This window comes from Phoenix dactylifera, chromosome 2 (genome assembly GCF_009389715.1).
Source record: "Phoenix dactylifera cultivar Barhee BC4 chromosome 2, palm_55x_up_171113_PBpolish2nd_filt_p, whole genome shotgun sequence".
NCBI lineage: Eukaryota > Viridiplantae > Streptophyta > Magnoliopsida > Arecales > Arecaceae > Phoenix > Phoenix dactylifera.
The window spans coordinates 14291251-14312830 of NC_052393.1; the positions used below are offsets into that span (position 1 = coordinate 14291251).

The 21580-nt window shown below is 39.7% G+C and overlaps 1 protein-coding gene across 2 annotated transcripts; it reads left to right on the forward strand.

The window, feature by feature from the left end:
• The first annotated feature begins 1696 nt into the window (after positions 1-1696).
• On the forward strand, positions 1697-21345 carry LOC103720502 (ankyrin repeat domain-containing protein 13C-like). 2 transcript variants are annotated; one of them, XM_039122992.1, is made up of 2 exons: positions 1697-3827; positions 20652-21345. In XM_039122992.1, the coding sequence occupies exons 1-2, from the start codon at positions 2214-2216 to the stop codon at positions 20715-20717; spliced, it is 1680 nt and encodes a 559-aa protein (XP_038978920.1). In that variant the 5' UTR covers positions 1697-2213; the 3' UTR covers positions 20718-21345. The 2 variants fall into 2 exon arrangements, with proteins under 2 accessions (XP_038978920.1, XP_038978915.1); XM_039122987.1 differs by having other exon boundaries at positions 1708-3827; positions 20662-21345.
• The last annotated feature ends 235 nt before the right edge of the window (positions 21346-21580 follow it).

Sequence of the window (21580 nt, forward strand, 5' to 3'; positions counted from 1 at the left end):
ATCCACCCCCACATGAGGACAAAAGGATCCTAAGCTTAAAAACAATCTACGACATCAGATTATGGGTGGTCCTCAGCCTATCACTCCCTTCAAGAACTGGTGGTCCACCTGGCTATCCCGAGTTTTAATGCTCTGAGAGATGGAATAATGGATGGCATGAACTAATGAAAGCTGAATGGATTTCCCCTTTTTTTTTAATGCCCCTAAAGAAAGTGCAAGTACTTGGGCTCACTTGCCACCTCCGAAGATTAGCTCAACTAATTACCTCTTAAGTCCCCTTTAAGCACCATCAGATGTTTGATTAAAAGTTAATGACAGGACTCTTTCGGACCTAATTTCCATTTTTGGTGTTGAAATCCTTTTTTTTCCCCATAAAAGGAAAAAGAATTAAATTTCTCTTTTAGTTGATAAAAAATGTTTTGGGTCAAAAACTGAGCAGGAAATGAAGCAGGGAACCATAGCAGTGCAATTGTCTAACTCCAACTAAGTTTTTAGTAGGTATAATTTTTGTTGCATACCATACATTACACCATTCTATGGAATTGTATATATATATTTTTTGGATATTGATTTTCATTGGTTGACAAATAAATAGTGGTACTTGCATCGGCACTTATTGGATATTTACAATATCATTTTTAAAAAAGTTTTTTGTGCATGAATATCCTCTTAAATATCAAATTTTGCATGAATAACTTTTCCAAATTGATATTTACATATATATATATATATATATATATATATATATATATATATATACACACACACATCCTCGTAAAACACTTGTTTTCCTATTCTATCCTTTTTCTTATCCTTATTTTTGCATATGTACCTACGACATGCATCTAATGCCGTTAAAAAATTAACAATTTCAAATTAAAATGACTAAAATATTCTTAATGAGTAGATGTGCAAAAAAAATATTTATAAGACGACCGTGATGGAGGATAAAAAAATAATTTTAAAATTTTATTTTATTTTAATTAAAATAAATATGATTTTTATTAATAGTATTAGAATAACCGTTATATTAGAAACATTTGTGCAAAAACTATATTTTATGAGGGTATAAAAATAAATATAAATTTTATTAAGATATTCACACAAATTAAAATTTTTAGAAGAATATTCATAATTTTTTTTTAAAAAAATGCTTGTGTTTTAAACCATATACATAAATAATCAAAACTTATATATATATATATATATATATATATATATATATATATAGATAGTTGTGGGAAGTCAGCCAGCTGTGGAGACATGCAAAAGCCAAATCAGCCACGTATCTATGGTTTGTTTTGGACCAATCGTTGATAAGACAAACAGTTGCCGTAATTTTCAGGAAACCAATTTAGTAACTCACAGTATATTAGAATCTCAATATTAAACAAAACGAATGGATAGGGACGTGGAACAGAGAATTAGTTTAACGTCCCTCCCTGTGACGTCTCTCAAACTAATCAAAACAAATGACCGGCAAAAACTGCCATCCTGGCCGTTGTTCTTTTTTTCAAATAAACATCAACGGATCAAAACCCAATCTCCACCGTCCAACCCACAAACCCCGGAGAACGACGCCACCTCCTGACCCTCCGTTCCCCATTGGCTCACCGCTGATTCGGTGTCCATCACCGACGCCTATTTTTTTTGCATTGGGACCCACTGCCCCAAAAATGGCAATGAAGTGCCTTTGCTTCCTCCCCTCCCCCCAAGCGCAAAGAAATTCTTTGCTCTCTCTCTCGCTCTCTCCTTCTCCCTACGCTTCGCTACTCTTCTCTGCCAAGTGTAGTTTTTCTCCCTCTTTTCCTTGCAAGATCCTTTGCTTTCATGCCGTTCTTTCCTCTATTCCTTCCTTGATTCCTCGCTTTCTACTCTCTCTTCTTGCTCTATAATATATTGTTTCGTGAGCCATATGCATCATCTGTAGGGCCTGTCGCCTCTGAATCACAGATCAGAGGCGCCTGCTGTTCCATCCCTTCTTGAAGGAAGGAGGTGGAGTTTCTCCAAGAAAAACCCTCTCCGGAGCAAGATTTGCTTCCATTCAGCTGCTGCGTGCGCTCAAAGTCGGATTTTTATTCGAAATCCAGTTCTTGGTGTTGAAGTTTCATGTGTTCTTCTGCGGGAAGTTGGGTTCTTTGTGGAATGGGTATTGTTTTTTGTGCTGTGATTGTGGGGAAGTTTCGATTTTGATCTTTTCCGGTGTTTGTCAAATGGCCGGAATTGATGCCTGGAAGTATACACACAGCCCCGTCCACAAGGCGGTGCTCGCCAAGGACTACATTGGGCTGAAGAGGATACTTGCTTCCCTGCCGCGGCTCGCCGACCCTTCGGAGATCCGGACGGAGGCGGCGTCGCTCGCGGAGGAGGAAAAGGCGGACCAAATCTCGGCGGTGATCGACCGGCGGGACGTCCCCAATCGAGAAACCCCGCTCCACCTCGCCATCAAGCTCGGAGATGCCACTGCCACTGAGATGCTGATGGTGGCCGGTGCTGATTGGAGCCTCCAGAATGAGCAGGGGTGGAGTCCTCTCCAAGAGGCAATTTGTACCCGGGAGGAGAATCTTGCCAAGATTATAGTCCGGCACTACCAGCCCCTAGCTTGGGCCAAGTGGTGCCGGAGGCTGCCCCGAGTCGTGGCGACGATGAGGAGGATGAGGGATTTCTACATGGAGATCACCTTCCACTTCGAGAGCTCGGTTATCCCTTTTATATCCCGAATTGCGCCCTCTGACACCTATAAGATCTGGAAGAGGGGTTCCAATCTTCGGGCCGACATGACCCTGGCCGGTTTCGATGGTTTTCGGATTCAGCGGTCCGACCAGAGCATTCTGTTTCTTGGAGATGGTTCAGAGGATGGGAAGGTGCCGCCTGGGTCCCTGTGCATGATTTCTCATAAGGATAAGGACGTGATGAATGCTTTGGATGGTGCCGGGGCTCTGGCCAGCGAGGCGGAGGTCCAGCAAGAAGTGTCGGGGATGTCCCAAACAAATATTTTCCGGCCGGGAATTGATGTGACTCAGGCTGTGCTGCTCCCACAATTGACATGGAGGAGGCAGGAGAGGACGGAGATGGTTGGCCCATGGAAGGCCAAGGTGTATGACATGCATCATGTGGTGGTGAGTGTGAAGTCTCGGCAGGTCCCTGGTGCTATGACGGATGAGGAATTCTTTTCTTCTTCCAATGAGAATGATACTGAAAGCGAAGAATTCGAGGATATTTTAACAGATGAGGAGCAGAAGCAATTGGAAAATGCACTCAAGATGGAATCCTCGGATATGATTGATGAGAGCCAGTCTGATGTGGTCATTGTGCACCGGCATAGTTGCTATGAGCAATGGGACATTCCGATTGAAGACATGAGTAGCTGCAGTAACAGTGAGAGTAAGCAAGAGAAAAAAGGTTGGTTTGGTGGGTGGGGAAAGAGGGGTCATATTCACAAGCAGGAAGAGCAGAAGAAGGCTGTACTGCCGAGGAGCTCACTTTGTGTGGATGAGAAGGTGAGTGATTTCCTTGGTGATTCTCCGTCTAGGAATCACAGTAGGCCAGGAAGGCATTCAGCGGAGGTTGATCTTGGAGGGGGAAGGGATAGAGATTCAAAAAAATCTGTTGCGAGTACAGAAAATGGACACCGGCGCAGTGAGAGTACCAAGGAGAGTGAGTATAAGAAAGGTTTAAGGCCTGTTCTCTGGCTTTCTCCTGACTTTCCCCTTCGGACTGAAGAGCTACTTCCATTGCTCGACATTCTTGCGAACAAGGTCAAGGCAATCCGTCGTCTAAGGGACCTACTTACAACAAAGCTTCCTCCTGGAACTTTTCCAGTCAAGGTACAAGACTTCAACTACATGAATTTAGGCTTTTATTTATTTTAGTATGGCAATTAAATCTCGAAAAAATAACTATATCCTTTAATCAGAAGCTTTTATACGATATTTTTGCATCATTATTCCTATTTTTGGTGGTGTAGCTGGTACTTGCTTCCCAGTTCTCCTGTAATACCAAATATCACTCACTCAATGTGTCTCCTTGATTGTATGGTCTCTAGAAGTAGATCGGTCTATTCATTTTCTTTATTATCTCACATTATTTTAATTGTTACCTGCTCAAAATAGCTTACTGAATGCAACACTAGAAGACCATGCTTTGAATTTGGAACTGAATTTAGTTGTTTACATGATTAATATCCTCAATAGAAACTTCAAGCCTAGCAGAGAATTTTCATTTGTTTGTAACATATTTCTTCTTTGACAAAACCAATGATTATTGTGCGTCTTAATTTTTGTCTCATTTATAGTTTTTATTCCATCTTCTCCTTGTAATAACTGTGATTACTCCTCACAATACCACCATGCACCTTTAGTTTAGCTACATCAGTAACACCTGTCTTGCCGATAAATGTTGAAATTGATATAGAATTTGTTGTTATATTTGTCAGCCTGATGTTCTTAATAGTTAATGGCAAAAGAAAACTCTATGCTGTAATGTATCCGAACTATCTTATATAAAGTTGAAGATTACAAAGGACCCTGATCTATTTGAAAGAGACAAAATTTATCTTCACAAATCACAATTTTGGTTTTGCTTTTGTTGTCATGCAATTGCTGTAGAAATAGAAAACTAAATATTTAGGTTGGATATGTAGCAATGAATAAGTTATGTGCCTTTCAGGTAGTGCTTGTTTTGATGCCAGATTTATGGTTCTAGTCTACTGTTTTCGTCCTTTGAATTTAGTCTTTTGACTTATTCTATAATTATGGGATAATGAAGAAAAATGGGGAGAAGAAAATCTACTGAAATGTTCTTTAATATGATGTTTAGTTGCTGGTACACTTCTTTTGGGAAATGTAATCTAATGAAAAAGAAAGTTAGCTAAGCTTTGCCGTCCCAGTATTAGACCCTGTACTAGTACTATCTTATTATAATATCGATATGTCCTGTACGGTACCCAATCTGGTGTACTGACACTCAGTACACCTCCCCCCCCCCCCCCCCCCCCACAAAAAAAAAAAAGAAACCATGTGTCAGTTCGCCTTTGGTCTTTGAACCCAATTATTCTGCCTTGGGGTTAACTATTTTTATATCTATTCCTCATGCTAATGACTTGTTTCTGATTTTTTCTTCAATTTTTTATCCATGGATGTAGTTGTGTTGTTAGTCTTCTAATTAAGAATTCACTTTGAAGTTTGAACTATGCTTTTTCAAAACCAACTTCATGTTTAAATGCAGTGTCATGAGTCATGACAATGACCAGACTATTCAATATTGTCTTTGTTATGTGGGTTAGCTTACAATTCTTCACTAAATCCTATTAAGGCTAAAAAAGATATAATGGTAACATTCTGCAAATCCTTTCTCACAAGTCATGACCTCCATCTTTGCAAACTTTGGTCCTTTTACCAGTTCTAGACCCATCAATGCAGATATGAGCACCCCTCTGTATTAGGTTCTTGTTAATCTCCATGGTACTGGAACATACCTTCTCATTGCTCTTCTCCATGGTACAAGAACATACTTTCTCATTAATTTTACATCACATTGTTCCCGGCCTATACAATTCCTATACTTCCTCTATTATATATACAATAAGTTGCCAAGGATTGGTCTCAAACTCCCAGAAAGATCTCCACTTCATCTAACTTCAATTTTCTTAGGTATATTAATTTCCATCTCTCCATTCTTTCTTACATGGCAAATCAAATGTGTTGATGCCATGATGACCAAAGATCAATTGGTGTGGCCGAAGGAAGGACACAGTGGACAAAAGGAGCAGAAGACTGACATCATGCAATACTGTTTTTCTCTCCATTCTTTCATAGTGCTTCAGCAGTAGCTTACATGGGAAATCAAGTGCTTTGATGCCACAATGATCAAAAAACTGTTTGATGTGCCCGAAGGAAGGACACAATGGATTAAAAATTAAAAAAAATCAGAAGATTGACATTGTGTAGCCATGCAGAAAAATCAATCCAGAAGGTTGAAATTGTGCAACCATCAGGATTTTAAGTTGTACTTGATCCACATCCATCTGTTGGTGCATTCGAGGAGCAATTCGGAGTCTCAAGGTCACTTGGTTAAATATTCAATCTATTTGATGCTTAGATAGTAGATCTTTGAAGCACGTTATAGGAAGTTTTATTTTTAACTGGAAGCTTACTTTCTCAAGGGGCTCACTAGTTCAGAACATTGTCCATTCTAGAGTACTGTCAAGTGTCAACAATGACAAGCGTCTTGTTGGAGTCCCTTTCATTTCCTTTTTGGAGTTTTGTTACTTGGGCCCTGTTTGGATGCTGGTTAGGTGTTAGCAGTTTAACCAGCCAAATAAGAGCCCAAATTCTCATGATAATTTTAATCAGTCAATGCCCCAAAAAGTAGGCTAACTTGGTTGACTTTATTTCGTGGGGAGAGTGAAATAAAACTAAAAACTAAAGTTCACACTTCTCTCTCTTTAATTTTTCACTTTTTCCATAACTTATCCTGCTAACCCCAGGAATGTCAAACAAACAGCGGATAACCTTAACTGGTGGTTAGCTGATTGGGAGTGTTAACGAATTGTTAGATCTATCTGCCCCAAGTTAGCTATTTAGTATCCAAATGCAGCCTGAGTCTATAAAATTCTTAGTTTGGGCCAATTAGTTGGGGGTAAAATTACTCGGTTTCCAAGTGATAGATTAAATTGAATGAGTCCTATATTCTAGTTGTTTAAGGCTGAAAATAAGGTTATTATTTAAGAAGAATTGAGCATATAAGAGAAGTGGTATATCTAAGTCAGCCTCCTATTCTCCTTAATGTTCTCTCCTCCTCCTCCTCCTCCTTTCTTGACCATAGTAAATTCTTCATGACATACAATTTATTCTGCTCATATCATCGTTTTGAACAAGGAAATTGAGCTAAGATTTCTTTTTGTGCTGTTATTATTGGTTAATTATGTAATTTTCTGCTGTTTATATATCATGATTTTTCAATTAAACTTTGGATTTTTACACTCTGTTTCTCTTACTTTCTGCTCTATAACAATTTTTGCAATCTAAATTTTTTGTTGAAGTCTACCATGGACTCTCTTTGGCTTCCCTAGAACCCTAAATACCTTTTCTACAGAAAGCATTACCTTTGCATGACGTTTAGAATAGAAATCTTTTGGGCATGGTTGTTAAATTAATTTGACAAGTTTCTCTTGTTCTGTCTTGTTTGTTGTGACATGACAATGGAGTAAGCTATCAGATTGTCATGTACTACCTAAGCGTTTTAGATCTGGCATTTCTTTGCAGGCTATTCCTTAGTTTTCTGCATCAAAAGGAATCGAGAAGACCAGAATTTAAGTGGAAAACATATGATGTAAAAATGACTGTAATTTTCAGTCAACCAACAACTAGTGGTGTTCTTTTAAGCAGAGCTATTTTGCTTGCTACAGTTTTTTGCCGTGGATTTTCCATAAGTGTGAGAATAACAAGATTTATGCAATGAAAAGACATGGTGGTCGTAGATGTACCACAAACTTGGTATAAAAACGTGTTTACAAGAGCAGAAAGATACTCTTCTCTTCAAACGTTAGATACTTAGGCAACTTTAATCTAGTTGGGAAAGAATGATGAAAAATCTAAATATAAATTTTATTCAAGATGACCAAAGAGATTATAGAAAAAAGTTAATAGAAGTTTGGTTCAGAGCATGCGGCTGTTATCCTAAGGATTCACCCCTTGTGCCGCACAAGCTTTTGGTGATCCTTTTGAAAATGCAAGGACCCAGTTCCTTCTTATGCTCTTCTGCCTGGTGCAAGAAAAGAAAATAGAAAGGTTTGATCCAAGGTCGGAGGAACTAGTATCGGGCACCGTACCTGTTTCTCGGCAGCACGAGTTAGTACGGGATGTGCCAAGCCCGTACCGACGAGTAAGAGCACAGTACCATAGGTGAGAGGGAAGAGAGAGAGAGAAGGGGGAGGGAGGGAGGCGGACGCCGACGGAGGGTGGCAGACACCGATGGAGGGCCAGCGGAGGCTGCAGCAGCGAGGCCGCAACTGGTTCTCCCGCGGCTTAAAAAATTTCACGATTTTTAAATGAAGTCGGCGATTTGCCGACTTCACTTAAAAATTGCGAAATAAAAAATAATTGAGATTTTTAAGTGAAGTTGGCAAGTGATTTGTCGACTTCTCTTAAAAATTTCAAAATTTTTTAAGCCGCATCCGGACTCCTGTTCCATTCGAAACAGAAAAACCGGCCGCAGCTTCGCCGGCCGCAGCCTCCGTCTGTCCTCCTGACCTCTCCCTCTCCCTCCCTCCCCCGTTCTCTCTCTTTCCTTCTCCTTCTTTGGCTCCGGCAACGGATCTCGTTTCCATTGCCGGAACCATTCTGGTGAGCCCTTGGTATGGCTCGGATCGGTTGGAACCACCCGGTTCGGGACGGTTCCGCCAACCTTGGTTTGATCTATTTCTTTGAGTAGTAATGAGTGGAAAACATAAAGAAAGAATTGTTGGAATGGAGTCCTTTGAAGAAGATTTCAATGGATGAGGTGTTCTATGGAATAGGAGACAAAGTGTGCTTTTCAATGTTAGTATACCCAGGCTTTAGATAAAGAGAAAATAAATAAATGTGGCTTTTCATGTGATCAAACAAGCCTAAACAACCTTGACTGTTCCCCAATGTACTTCCCACATGATCTCGCATGTAAAAATAGACATGAGCCACTTGAGGAATCTTTTTCGGCTAGATCAACCAATCAAACCAAAGATCCTCCACAAAAAAAAAAAAGAAAATGAAAATGAAAGCAAACTAAGTGTTGCTATGCATTGATATACTGTATTAGCTGTCACTTCACTTTGATATGCACTGGCTAGTAGATGGTGATGTCAGTTGATGTTGGATGATGCAAAGGTACAGGCTCCTATGATTCTAAGATCTTAAAGCAACCAAGATTGTGCAATTAGTTGGTGATAATTTAAATATGATGTCCCCTTTCAGATCTTTTCAGACATGGTGATAATTTCAGAGATACGAAATTCATAAGCAGCTTCTCATCCAATGTTGCTTTTCCAGACTGATAACTGAATGAAAAGTGCATAGCTAGTAGCTGTTTCTATGGTTACTATGATCAAATGATCTTTGGGGCAGTTGTTCTATATGCATTTAGGGATATTTGATCTTTCAAAGCAACATCAAAAGTGAAAATTGTGAATATGAATTGATTGTTTGCACACAATTTTGATGGGGGGATCTGTTGAAGATCCCTACTGAAGTGGGGGATAGATACGATCAGAGTTGACCTTGCTGTGGAGTAGTTATAGTTGGACTGTGGATCAGCGGAACCATTATGTACTACGTCAAACTCAATTCTGGCCTTCTGGGAGTAGTCATAAGGTTGGCATAATGGTGGGATCAACAAGAACCTATGGATTTGGGAAACTTGATAGGAGGAATATTGTATAAACATATTGGACAGGTGAATCAACGTGTACCTGCTGTACAAGGCAAATATTTTGATTCAATCTAACTTAAATCTCCCCACTACTGAAAAAATTGCTTTTGTTACATTTGGGTGCTAGATCACTAGTATCTTAATGCCCGTGGCTCGCACCCTCATATTTTGAGATGATGGCTGGTTTTGATTTGTACCAAAGACTTGCGAAGTCTTTATCTCTTTTCCTTAATGTATTACCTCTTAGTTTTCCAAATGAGTTCGGATCTCCCAAGTTCGCGAATCGAACTTGATGGTCCATGTAGCAATCATGGCCATCCGTGTCTTGTGGGAAAGGCCATGATGCATCAGGCCCCATGTATTGAGGAGGGCCGTACCATGTACGGCATGGGCTATTGGCCATCCTGCAATACATGGACTGTTATGACTTGCAGAACCAGACTGTCAAGTTCTTCCCTGAACTTGGGAGGATCCGTAGTGTCCAAATATTGTATTCTCCAATGGTGGAGCCAAGATGTTATGCAAGGGGAGACAAATGATGAAACAAGGATTCAAAAATTATGCAATTGTGAGAAATTAAATCGGACAATTAGAGATACAAGAAAATAAAATAAAAAATATCTAAGCATGCATCAAATATAACTCACATGTGTACATCTCTTTCCTCTTCTTCTTCTTACATCCCATCCAAACAAAACAAAGTACAAATCCTCATGCATAGATTATCCTACACCTACCACAAAGTAATCATCTAAAATTTTAGACTTTATGTGCACTGCCTATATGATAGTTTCATCCATTAACATAAAAAAAAATGGGTTAAAGGACAAAATGGCATTTGTGTTCATGCTACTTCATGTAAGGAGGTCTTGATTCTTGGTCCTGGATTGTATTTATAAGGTGTAATAAATTTTAAAAAAGATATATGAGGTCTTTAGATTCAGCCTTTTTTCTCAAATGTAGAACTTGATGGAATTGCTCATGTGTCACGCCCCGAGCCCGAGGCGCGGCAGACGCCGCACGCCCACACGGCGGACCGCACAGGCGTGCAAGGCAGCAGATCATATCAAAGCAGATACAGCTATTCAAAGATGACATAATTATTTAAATTGTTCAAAAGCAGACTAAAATTTCAAAATAGCATATGCCAACATAATTCAAATGTCCAAACTAAACTAACTAAAATGTCAATAACTGAAGGAATCGTCAGAAAATCTAACGCACTCCCCAATCCCGTGTGATCAAGCCTCTGGATCTGAAAAATGAAGAAAACAGAATAATGAGCTACACTAGCCCAGTAAGCAACAAAATACCCCAGAGTGGGGTCAGAGCATATCAGATCAAAATACAGGATAATGTCTGGAATAAATCATAAATAACATCATTTGTTGTTTTCAAAACTTATTATCATTTTTCCAAAAACTCTTATACCAGAATCTCAACATAATAGGCTACGGCCACGTAACCCAGTGGCATGGGTTGCACAAGGTGCCAAACACCACTATTATTAAGCACCGGTGGTACGGTGTCCAAATACCACTATTCTAATCACCGGTGGTACGGTGTCGAAACCGGTTCCTCACAGATTACAAGTCGACAGGGCCAACGTATAATCCCCATTGGCGGGGCCAGAACAGAACAGAACAGATCATAGCCATGCTGAGAATACATATATATAAAAACAGATTTCATAAATTTTCCAATCATAGTTTACGGATTTCAAAGTATAATTTTCAGAAATTTAACATGCCAGACCCATTTTACTAAATACAAAACATATTTCAGAATTTAATCTATTTATCAAATAATTTAGAAATCACACTCGAAGTATTAAGTTACTTACCTCTTTTTGCTCTAAATCCCACTTCAGGCAAACATGTCAGATACACCTGTTTAATTAATTTCTTTGTTAATTTCAGAGCTAAGCAAAACCAAAATCAATATTATTGGATACGGCCCAACAGGGCCCAGAGTTGGCCCATGATGGGTATGGCCCGATAGGGCCCACATCGGACACGGCCAATGGGCCCGCATAGACTCGACCCAATAGGGCCCCCAAAGTTGGCCTCTAGATGGATTATTCATGCAATAAAATTCATTGTAGGGACTAATACTTAATTACGGGGTACTGTTCTATAATAAAGCTGGAGTGAAGGGACTAAATAATATATTTGAGGACCTTTACGTAATAAATCTTTCTTATAGGGATCAAATATAAATTACAGAAGGCTCTTTTGTGCAATAATATACTATCAAGGGCTTAACTGTAAAATTCCATTTATTGGCCAAACGAGTTCGGGTTTCGGGTTCCGGATTTCGGATTTCGGATTTCGGATCTGAAATGGGTTTCGGGTTCGAATCTGAACTGGGCCCAAGTTGGCCCACAAAAGGTACGGCCCAAATAGGACCAATAAGGCTGAATTGGGCCCAAGTTGGGCCCACAATGGGTACGGCCCATCTAGGCTCAACACGACTGGACTGGGCCCAAGTTGGGCCCACAGTGAACAGGGCCCAAGCTTGGCCCAGTTCGGCCCACGATGGGCCTTCTTCCCCAAATCCCCACGGACATGAGAAGACCAAGAGGAGAAAGGAAGAAGAAGGAGGAGGCTGATGGCCCGGCCAGTGGCTTGCAGGGGGTGGCGCGGCCGTCGGCAGAGTGGTCATGGCTGGCGGCAGAGTGGCGCGGCGGCTCGGCCGTGAAGAAGAAATCCGAGAATGATCTCGGTTGGGGGCCGAAAGGAAGGAAATCAAGGCTATTGGCATCGGAACAAATAGTAAAGAGAAGAAGCTTACCGACGGTCGACGGAGGCAGTGGGAGGAAGATCTCGGCTGCCGGTGGCTCGATCCGGCAGTCAAGCGGCGGCGGCGGCACTTGGAACCGAGAGGAAGCAAATCTCCAAAACAGGGGAAGGCTTGCGGAGGGGATTCGGACGGCGATCGGGCGGCACCGACCACTCGAGAGGCAAGAGCCGGGGGAGGAGAGGGAGGAGAGGAAGAGGAGGAGACGGAGGAGAGGGAGGAGGGCTCGGGTGATCTCCGAAGGAGGAGGAACGGGGGTTTTATAGCCTCATTGTAACGGCTCTCCGCCGCGGAAATTGCGGAGGAGGCGAAATCAGCGGCCGTGCGTGCGGCCGCGAGGTGGACGCGGGATGACCGCGGTGCAGCCGCGGGATGCCCCTCTGTGCCCGAAGAAGATGGAGGGGATCGCGTCTGCGATCCCCTGCTACGCCCCTTCCAAAAGAGGAAGACGGGGCTGAAGTCGGCTGGGGCTGCCGACTTCAGCCCGAATCTCACATTCTCTCCCCCTTAAAAAAATTTCGTCCTCGAAATTTAAGAGAACTATGTCTTTCAAATTTAGAAATGCTCAGCCTATTGAGTAATATAAATCCAAGATCTCATTCTCCTTGATCAAAATCAGTGTGATAGATAACTTTGAATCAATTATCAAAACCTTCATATAAACTTGCAAGATTAACACTAGATAAGTGACTAACTAAAATCTCAGATTGAAATTATCATCTTGATGCATGTTCACTCGAAATCGGATCAGGATCGATTCACAGTAGGATTGATTAAAATTAGTTGCGTTTAAGATAAAACTTGAAATGAAATGGATCTCATACACTTATCAAGGTAGTGTGCTGATCCCTCAAATGATAATGACCAACCTTAGAGTTAAATCATTATATTGCTAAGAATATGATTCACAAAATGAATATGTACTAATGATCATTAGATAGCAACGATTTATCTCAAAAATGATTTGCATCAAATCACAAAAGCAGGTCTAAAAAGGCAAAGTATTGATACCATGATTCAATATGCCACAAAGCTTTTAACTTAAACTTATAAATTATAAGATGGGAGCAAATAATGCATGGTTTATTCAGATACTTAACAAGTTAGACCATATTTGATCAACAATCAACTAACCCGAGTCATGATACGTTCAAATTATTATTATTATTATTATTTTCTTAGCATACCCAAAAATAGCAAAGTCTATTCAAGAAATAACATAATCTTATCATGATTGACCTGAGAATCAATAGCATACACCTTCCCTTATTAACAAAATCTTTCATTATTGAACAACATAGTCTTTCATAATAACATGTTACCAAAACACAGTCAATATTTTTGACCAGTTTAAATTGACTCAGTCCATCATACTTTCGCTGCGCAACTCTGATCAATATTCTCCAAAATTTCTTAATGATCCCAGATCATCAACATTTTTTTCTTTTTTTTTTTTTATTCAAGCAAAATTTTATCCTTGCTTTCCAAGTATACTAGGTCATGATTAACCCTTGAGATAGTTGTCGTATTTGTACCATCGTATAATCAAGTAATCATATTCTAGATCCAAATTTGAACTAAGCCAATTCTAGTTTCCCTTGACAATTCCATTATACAAGTTAATATTTATTCTAAGCTTTGTTAATTAAAAGATTCTAGATTAACTTACTCAGGAGCTTACTCAATCATCCCGAATCTTTTCTTTTAGGCTAAACTTATTTGGGCCTCTCATAAAATCCCACTTGCATTTCTCATATGGTGATACAAAATCCACAATCAACTCACAGCCTTGATTAATAAATATTTAACTCACACAAATCTAATAATCTGGTTCAAAGATTTACAAGAAATTCCTCCAAGATATAAGCTCTATGATTTTTCATTGAGATCAATTCCTTAAATAAGTAAAATATTTTTTTATTTGCAATACTGCAAACATTTCGGAATCTTGTAAACTACTAGACTTAGAGAATCTATTCAAAACACCACAAACTCATTAACTATTTCATCCCTTTAATAATAGTTCCCATTTTTTTTTAATATATATATTGCAGATAAAAGAATCTACTAATAACACAATGATATCCATATTGATCAAAATCAGAAACACTATACTTTCCAACGAAATTTTTCATTAACAAGAAAAATCATCAAGAACTTTTCCAAATCAAAGAGGACCTATTTTCGACCAACCCAAAAATATTTTAATACTCTAATATTCTCAAGACGTACTAATTGACTTCCCATCAAAATACCAATCTTAATTGTAAAACGAAAAGATATAAAATTTCAAGTCCCAAGTAGAGCCAAAGAAGAACTCTTGAGTCTCATCCTTAAATATATTTTACTTATATATAACAATTTCATGTTTGATCCGACTACATATTTTAACCTCGAAAAATATCATAAAATCTCTCCTAGTTCAAGCATTAGACAACTTCCTATGAACGAAACTTAACTTGCCACCAAATAATTAACTTCAAACTAGAAGTAATATCCACAATACCTGATATCAAGTTGAACTTCAAAAATAATTACATTGCACGATAATATTCCATGATTAACATTCCTTCACTTAATTTAGTCAAAATCTAATTAATCATAACTTGAAATACAAATTGCTCTACCAAGAATACTCTCGGAATAGCTTATTCACACTTCGGTTACGACCATAATTAGGTTTCATTCTAATTTTAGCATTTCAAAATTATGATAAAATAACTCAAATTTATCAATAACAAAAGCAAATAAATGCCTTCGTCTAATGGCCTAATGTCTACCCATCTCTCAAACTTTCCGATGAATCCTAAAGATCCTAAAACTTAAGCTCCATCTGACTATTTCAAACACAATCCCTAGGAATCTGAAACCTGAGCTCTGATACCACCAAATCTGTCACGCCCCGAGCCCGAGGCGCGGCAGACGCCGCACGCCCACACGGCGGACCGCACAGGCGTGCAAGGCAGCAGATCATATCAAAGCAGATACAGCTATTCAAAGATGACATAATTATTTAAATTGTTCAAAAGCAGACTAAAATTTCAAAATAGCATATGCCAACATAATTCAAATGTCCAAACTAAACTAACTAAAATGTCAATAACTGAAGGAATCGTCAGAAAATCTAACGCACTCCCCAATCCCGTGTGATCAAGCCTCTGGATCTGAAAAATGAAGAAAACAGAATAATGAGCTACACTAGCCCAGTAAGCAACAAAATACCCCAGAGTAGGGTCAGAGCATATCAGATCAAAATACAGGATAATGTCTGGAATAAATCATAAATAACATCATTTGTTGTTTTCAAAACTTATTATCATTTTTCCAAAAACTCTTATACCAGAATCTCAACATAATAGGCTACGGCCACGTAACCCAGTGGCATGGGTTGCACAAGGTGCCAAACACCACTATTATTAAGCACCGGTGGTACGGTGTCCAAATACCACTATTCTAATCACCGGTGGTACGGTGTCGAAACCGGTTCCTCACAGATTACAAGTCGACAGGGCCAACGTATAATCCCCATTGGCGGGGCCAGAACAGAACAGAACAGATCATAGCCATGCTGAGAATACATATATATAAAAACAGATTTCATAAATTTTCCAATCATAGTTTACGGATTTCAAAGTATAATTTTCAGAAATTTAACATGCCAGACCCATTTTACTAAATACAAAACATATTTCAGAATTTAATCTATTTATCAAATAATTTAGAAATCACACTCGAAGTATTAAGTTACTTACCTCTTTTTGCTCTAAATTCCACTTCAGGCAAACATGTCAGATACACCTGTTTAATTAATTTCTTTGTTAATTTCAGAGCTAAGCAAAACCAAAATCAATATTATTGGACACGGCCCAACAGGGCCCAGAGTTGGCCCATGATGGGTATGGCCCGATAGGGCCCATATCGGACACGGCCAATGGGCCCGCATAGACTCGACCCAATAGGGCCCCCAAAGTTGGCCTCTAGATGGATTATTCATGCAATAAAATTCATTGTAGGGACTAATACTTAATTACGGGGTACTGTTCTATAATAAAGCTGGAGTGAAGGGACTAAATAATATATTTGAGGACCTTTACGTAATAAATCTTTCTTATAGGGATCAAACATAAATTACAGAAGGCTCTTTTGTGCAATAATATACTATCAAGGGCTTAACTGTAAAATTCCATTTATTGGCCAAACGAGTTCGGGTTTCGGGTTCCGGATTTCGGATTTCGGATTTCGGATCTGAAATGGGTTTCGGGTTCGAATCTGAACTGGGCCCAAGTTGGCCCACAAAAGGTACGGCCCAAATAGGACCAATAAGGCTGAATTGGGCCCAAGTTGGGCCCACAATGGGTACGGCCCATCTAGGCTCAACACGACTGGACTGGGCCCAAGTTGGGCCCACAGTGAACAGGGCCCAAGCTTGGCCCAGTTCGGCCCACGATGGGCCTTCTTCCCCAAATCCCCACGGACATGAGAAGACCAAGAGGAGAAAGGAAGAAGAAGGAGGAGGCTGATGGCCCGGCCAGTGGCTTGCAGGGGGTGGCGCGGCCGTCGGCAGAGTGGTCATGGCTGGCGGCAGAGTGGCGCGGCGGCTCGGCCGTGAAGAAGAAATCCGAGAATGATCTCGGTTGGGGGCCGAAAGGAAGGAAATCAAGGCTATTGGCATCGGAACAAATAGTAAAGAGAAGAAGCTTACCGGCGGTCGACGGAGGCAGTGGGAGGAAGATCTCGGCTGCCGGTGGCTCGATCCGGCAGTCAAGCGGCGGCGGCGGCACTTGGAACCGAGAGGAAGCAAATCTCCAAAACAGGGGAAGGCTTGCGGAGGGGATTCGGACGGCGATCGGGCGGCACCGACCACTCGAGAGGCAAGAGCCGGGGGAGGAGAGGGAGGAGAGGAAGAGGAGGAGACGGAGGAGAGGGAGGAGGGCTCGGGTGATCTCCGAAGGAGGAGGAACGGGGGTTTTATAGCCTCATTGTAACGGCTCTCCGCCGCGGGAATTGCGGAGGAGGCGAAATCAGCGGCCGTGCGTGCGGCCGCGAGGTGGACGCGGGATGACCGCGGTGCAGCCGCGGGATGCCCCTCTGTGCCCGAAGAAGATGGAGGGGATCGCGTCTGCGATCCCCTGCTACGCCCCTTCCAAAAGAGGAAGACGGGGCTGAAGTCGGCTGGGGCTGCCGACTTCAGCCCGAATCTCACATCATGATTTCTTTGTAATTAGGAAACTAGTGTTTTTCTTTATTTGTAAGGATCATATGCTGGCAAATGGAGACGTAAATATTAGATTCGCAAGTCCTAAGCTTATTAGCATCATCTCTTGGTGTGGTTTATTAGGCCTTGATGCAAACGGACCTTGACCTATGAAGCTCCAGTCTTCGAAAAAAAAAAAATAATTATTTTACTTGTTTTCTCTTCTCTAGCTGACCCCATATAGTTGGGAAAAGGCTAGATGATTGTGACTTATTTTCTCTTCTCCATCTTCTCTCTCTACCCCCTCTCTTTTTCTCATGCTTTTTCTTTAAGAAGAGGCTTCTTATACGCCTATCATGGTCCTAGGATGCCATTAAATCTGATTTTCTGCTTAGATTCCTTGGCCTCTCTAAATTCTGGTTATGGCTTCAATTTTAGATCATCTAATTGGTTTTGGAAATTTGTTGACTGTCAAACAATGTGCATTGCCTTAATGTTGCTTCTACATTGTTGAAAGAGATTTAAGTCGTTTAACTTAGTGATATACCACCTTTTTGCACCTTTTCAGTACAATTTCATGATTAGAACAATTCCTGTTTTTGAAGAAATCTTTCGCCGCCTCATCTTCTAGGGCTGGCAACTTTATGTTTGAGCCACAAACACAACCTGATCAACCTTCTAAAGGTTGGTATAACCAGGCAAATATTCCTTTGCTAGCCAGTTATGGGTCAATTACTGTTGTCTGCAATTTATATGGATCAATACTCACATGACCCACTTGGCCAAATTGCAATATGTTGTTTTAAACTTCCATACTAATATTATTGCTAGTCCATTTGTGATGGTTTGTTATAATTCACTCTTTAGCTGCACTATGAGCTAATGAAGTGGTTTATGCAGGAAGCTAATTAGCAGTGTAGGCGGGTCAGTTTTTGGTCACTTTTATTAGCTATTGCTGGATATGGGTTGAGTAACTATGACTCCAAAGATGGTCAGGTCAAGTATAAGTCAACTCTACATGCATATAGAGCTAACCAGCACTTAGAACCTATTTCGAACCCTACTATCTTAATATACGTTATAAGGATCCTTTTGCAAAACTATAACCTTTTCTGTTCTTTTGCTATTTGTGACTAATTAAGTTATTAAAATGATAATGATCGTAGCTGTAAAAAAAAACACTCGTCTTAAAAACTTTAATAAGCTAAGGAAAAATCCATCTTTGGGTGAATTTTTGACTTGAATGTGATAATCATCTCTGACATGGGGTTCATGTGGATTTATAATCTGATAAATTAGTCATGCAGATAAAAGATGCTATAGCTTCCAATTCTTTGCTTAATCTTGATAAATGTTTGAGCCCTGTAGACCATCCCAATGGGGTTATCCAGTGCCTGGTACCCACAACCCCTTGGGGTTATCTTGCGCTTGGAAGAAGTAGGAAAAGTAAAAAAATATAGTGATAGTTTTATTCTTATCGCCTTAAATAGGGATATTGAAAATCATTTTTTTTTGGTATTTGAAATAATGTGATGAGCGAACGATGTGAATTGAACCTGCTCATGGTGGATTCACAATCCATTGCCTTGATCCACTTAAGCTACATCTGCCCCCTATCTAGTTCACGTCCTATGGTTTATTCAATGTTTCAACTACTGTAGTTTTTAGTATACATTGACAAGTCTATCACGTTAGGACTAGAAAGTCTAAATACTTCAACTCACATGCCATGTCCATACTGGATACAAATCAAATACTAATACTTGGTGGATGCTTATCGGATACATGGCTGATACTTATATTAAGTATCAAAATTAAAAACAATTAAACGGATACTTCTTGGATGCACTTGAGAGTTGAGATACTTCCCTATGCCTTGAAAAATGAGAGGAAGAGCTTTTGTTTCTTTTTCATGTTAAGCTTTTAATAGTGATTGGCCAAGTTTGGAGTCTGGTATGTTGATGTTAAAATATGAAATATAGATTTTCAGTCTATGGTTTTAAATGATAAACTTGTCAAAGTTGATGCTATGCATGGACTACGTTATTTTGATAGCTTACTCGCTATGTAGATCTTTTTTTATATGTATACATGCATATATACATACATGCATATGTATGTATGTATGTATGTATGTATGTATGTATGTATGTATGTATATTTTATGCATGTATCTATGTATAAAATGCATATACAGTATTTTATCCTCCTTTTTCAAGATATGTTGTATCAGTAATATCTATATGGTATCGCATCTGCATCCCACGTCCTTTCCGTGCTTCCTAGCTTTAGACTTGCAATATGCAGACATGCATCTGAATATATGTGGTTCTATGAGGAATCCTGTTTTTGGAGTTTGAAGAACCCTGACATCTCATACCAGTGACCGAGCAAGCCAGTGAAGCCACCAGTATGAGTATTCAGGCAAGGGAGACCATTGACAATCCTTCATGCTAACATCATTAGGTTCCCTTTATGATGGTTTGGAAGGAAAGATTTGAAAAAGTTTGTGTTAGCAAAAAATGATGCCTTTGGTAGAAATTAAAAGATGAAGTGCGTTCTGCATTTTCAGCAAGGTCGGTGTTTCATCACAAATTCTTGGCGTCTGAATACTCCAGCTTTAAAAAGTTTTGCAATGCCGACACTTTCAGACACAGACACAATATGACTCAGTTTCCAAAAAATTCGAACTGTTTCTAACCTGCAACTAGCAATACCTGAACTCTCAAAAATATCTGGTGCCAAATGATATTTAATCATTAATGACTCAACACTTATAGTGAAGAGTCAGACTTTTTACTTGTTTTTCTTAAATGTTGGAGTAATGCTACTTCACTTTTTAACAAAGTATGTCAACAGTTTTTTTGTATTTAAGCTGCACAATTGTATGCTTTGATATTATCATGCAATTATTTATCTGTACCGTACAGCAATGTCATCATATCATATTTTTCTGAGGTTGAGGTTGTGGTGACTTTGGACACCTTGAGATATCATTGAAACCATTCGGGAGAACATGACATGAAAACAACAGAAATATATTTCATTCATTTTGCAGTCCTTTGAGAACATCTAATAAGGAGAGAACACAATCGGTAGGCTGAAAATTCTTGAGGTTTAAAATAGCTTCTTTGAATTCCAGCGCTTCCTTGAGTTCTCTTAGTCAATTGCAACTAGATTCTTTCTTATAAATATAAATATGGTACTATTGGATGCATTATCTTTTCGTATCTTTTGTGTGAGAAGCTGGTAGATATTTGCAGGTTGCAATTCCAGTTGTACCTACTATCCGGGTGCTAGTTACATTCACGAAGTTTGAAGAGCTACAACCCTTGGAAGAGTTTGCCACACCTCCATCAAGCCCCCAAAACAAGAGTCCCGTAGTGCAACCATCAAGCTCATGGATTCAGTGGATTAGGGCCCCTTACCATCAGTCGTACTCCACAACATCAGGACCGAGTAGCCGCATGGAAGATATTCAGGATCCTTTTGTGATACCACCTAATTACACTTGGACAACCCCAGAAGCAAAGAAAAAGATGCAGGAAAGCAAGAGCAAATCCAAGAAAGGAAGAGGACAGAACCAATGAAACCTTAGGGGATAAAAATGCAAACTTTGTGAAGCATGTGCACTGATGGATGCTTCTACAGTTCTACCCATGATCAGTTGTCGAAACTTCACAAGGCTGTTTCAGTAAAAGATGACTTATGATGCCTAATTCGGGTTGCAAGCCTGAGCCGAACTTGATATGTAGTGAATTTCAGAAACTTTCAAGAATGGTGATGCAAATTGTCAGGAACCACTTGTAACCAGATGCAATGTATGTAAAATTTGTTGGAATATTCTTTCGCACACTGAATATCGATGCACATACTGCTTGCTACTATTTTCCTTGACCAAAAAACCTTAAATTAATGAGCATAACTATATCATGTTTTCTTCCTTTTCTTCGTGGTTTTGTGGACTGTAGTTTCTCTTGCTTTGTCACTTGTGAACCTTGCTTTCGATTTTTTGAACCTTTTGATATTCACCATCTGTCTTGAATTTGATGGAATTCTTCGGAGAATTATCTGGTGCATGACCACCATAGATCTCATGCATGGGTGTTAAGAATATGAACTTTTGGTCATGGTTATTCAATCACTGTTGTTTGGTTAGCCTAGTCATGGAAAGTACATACA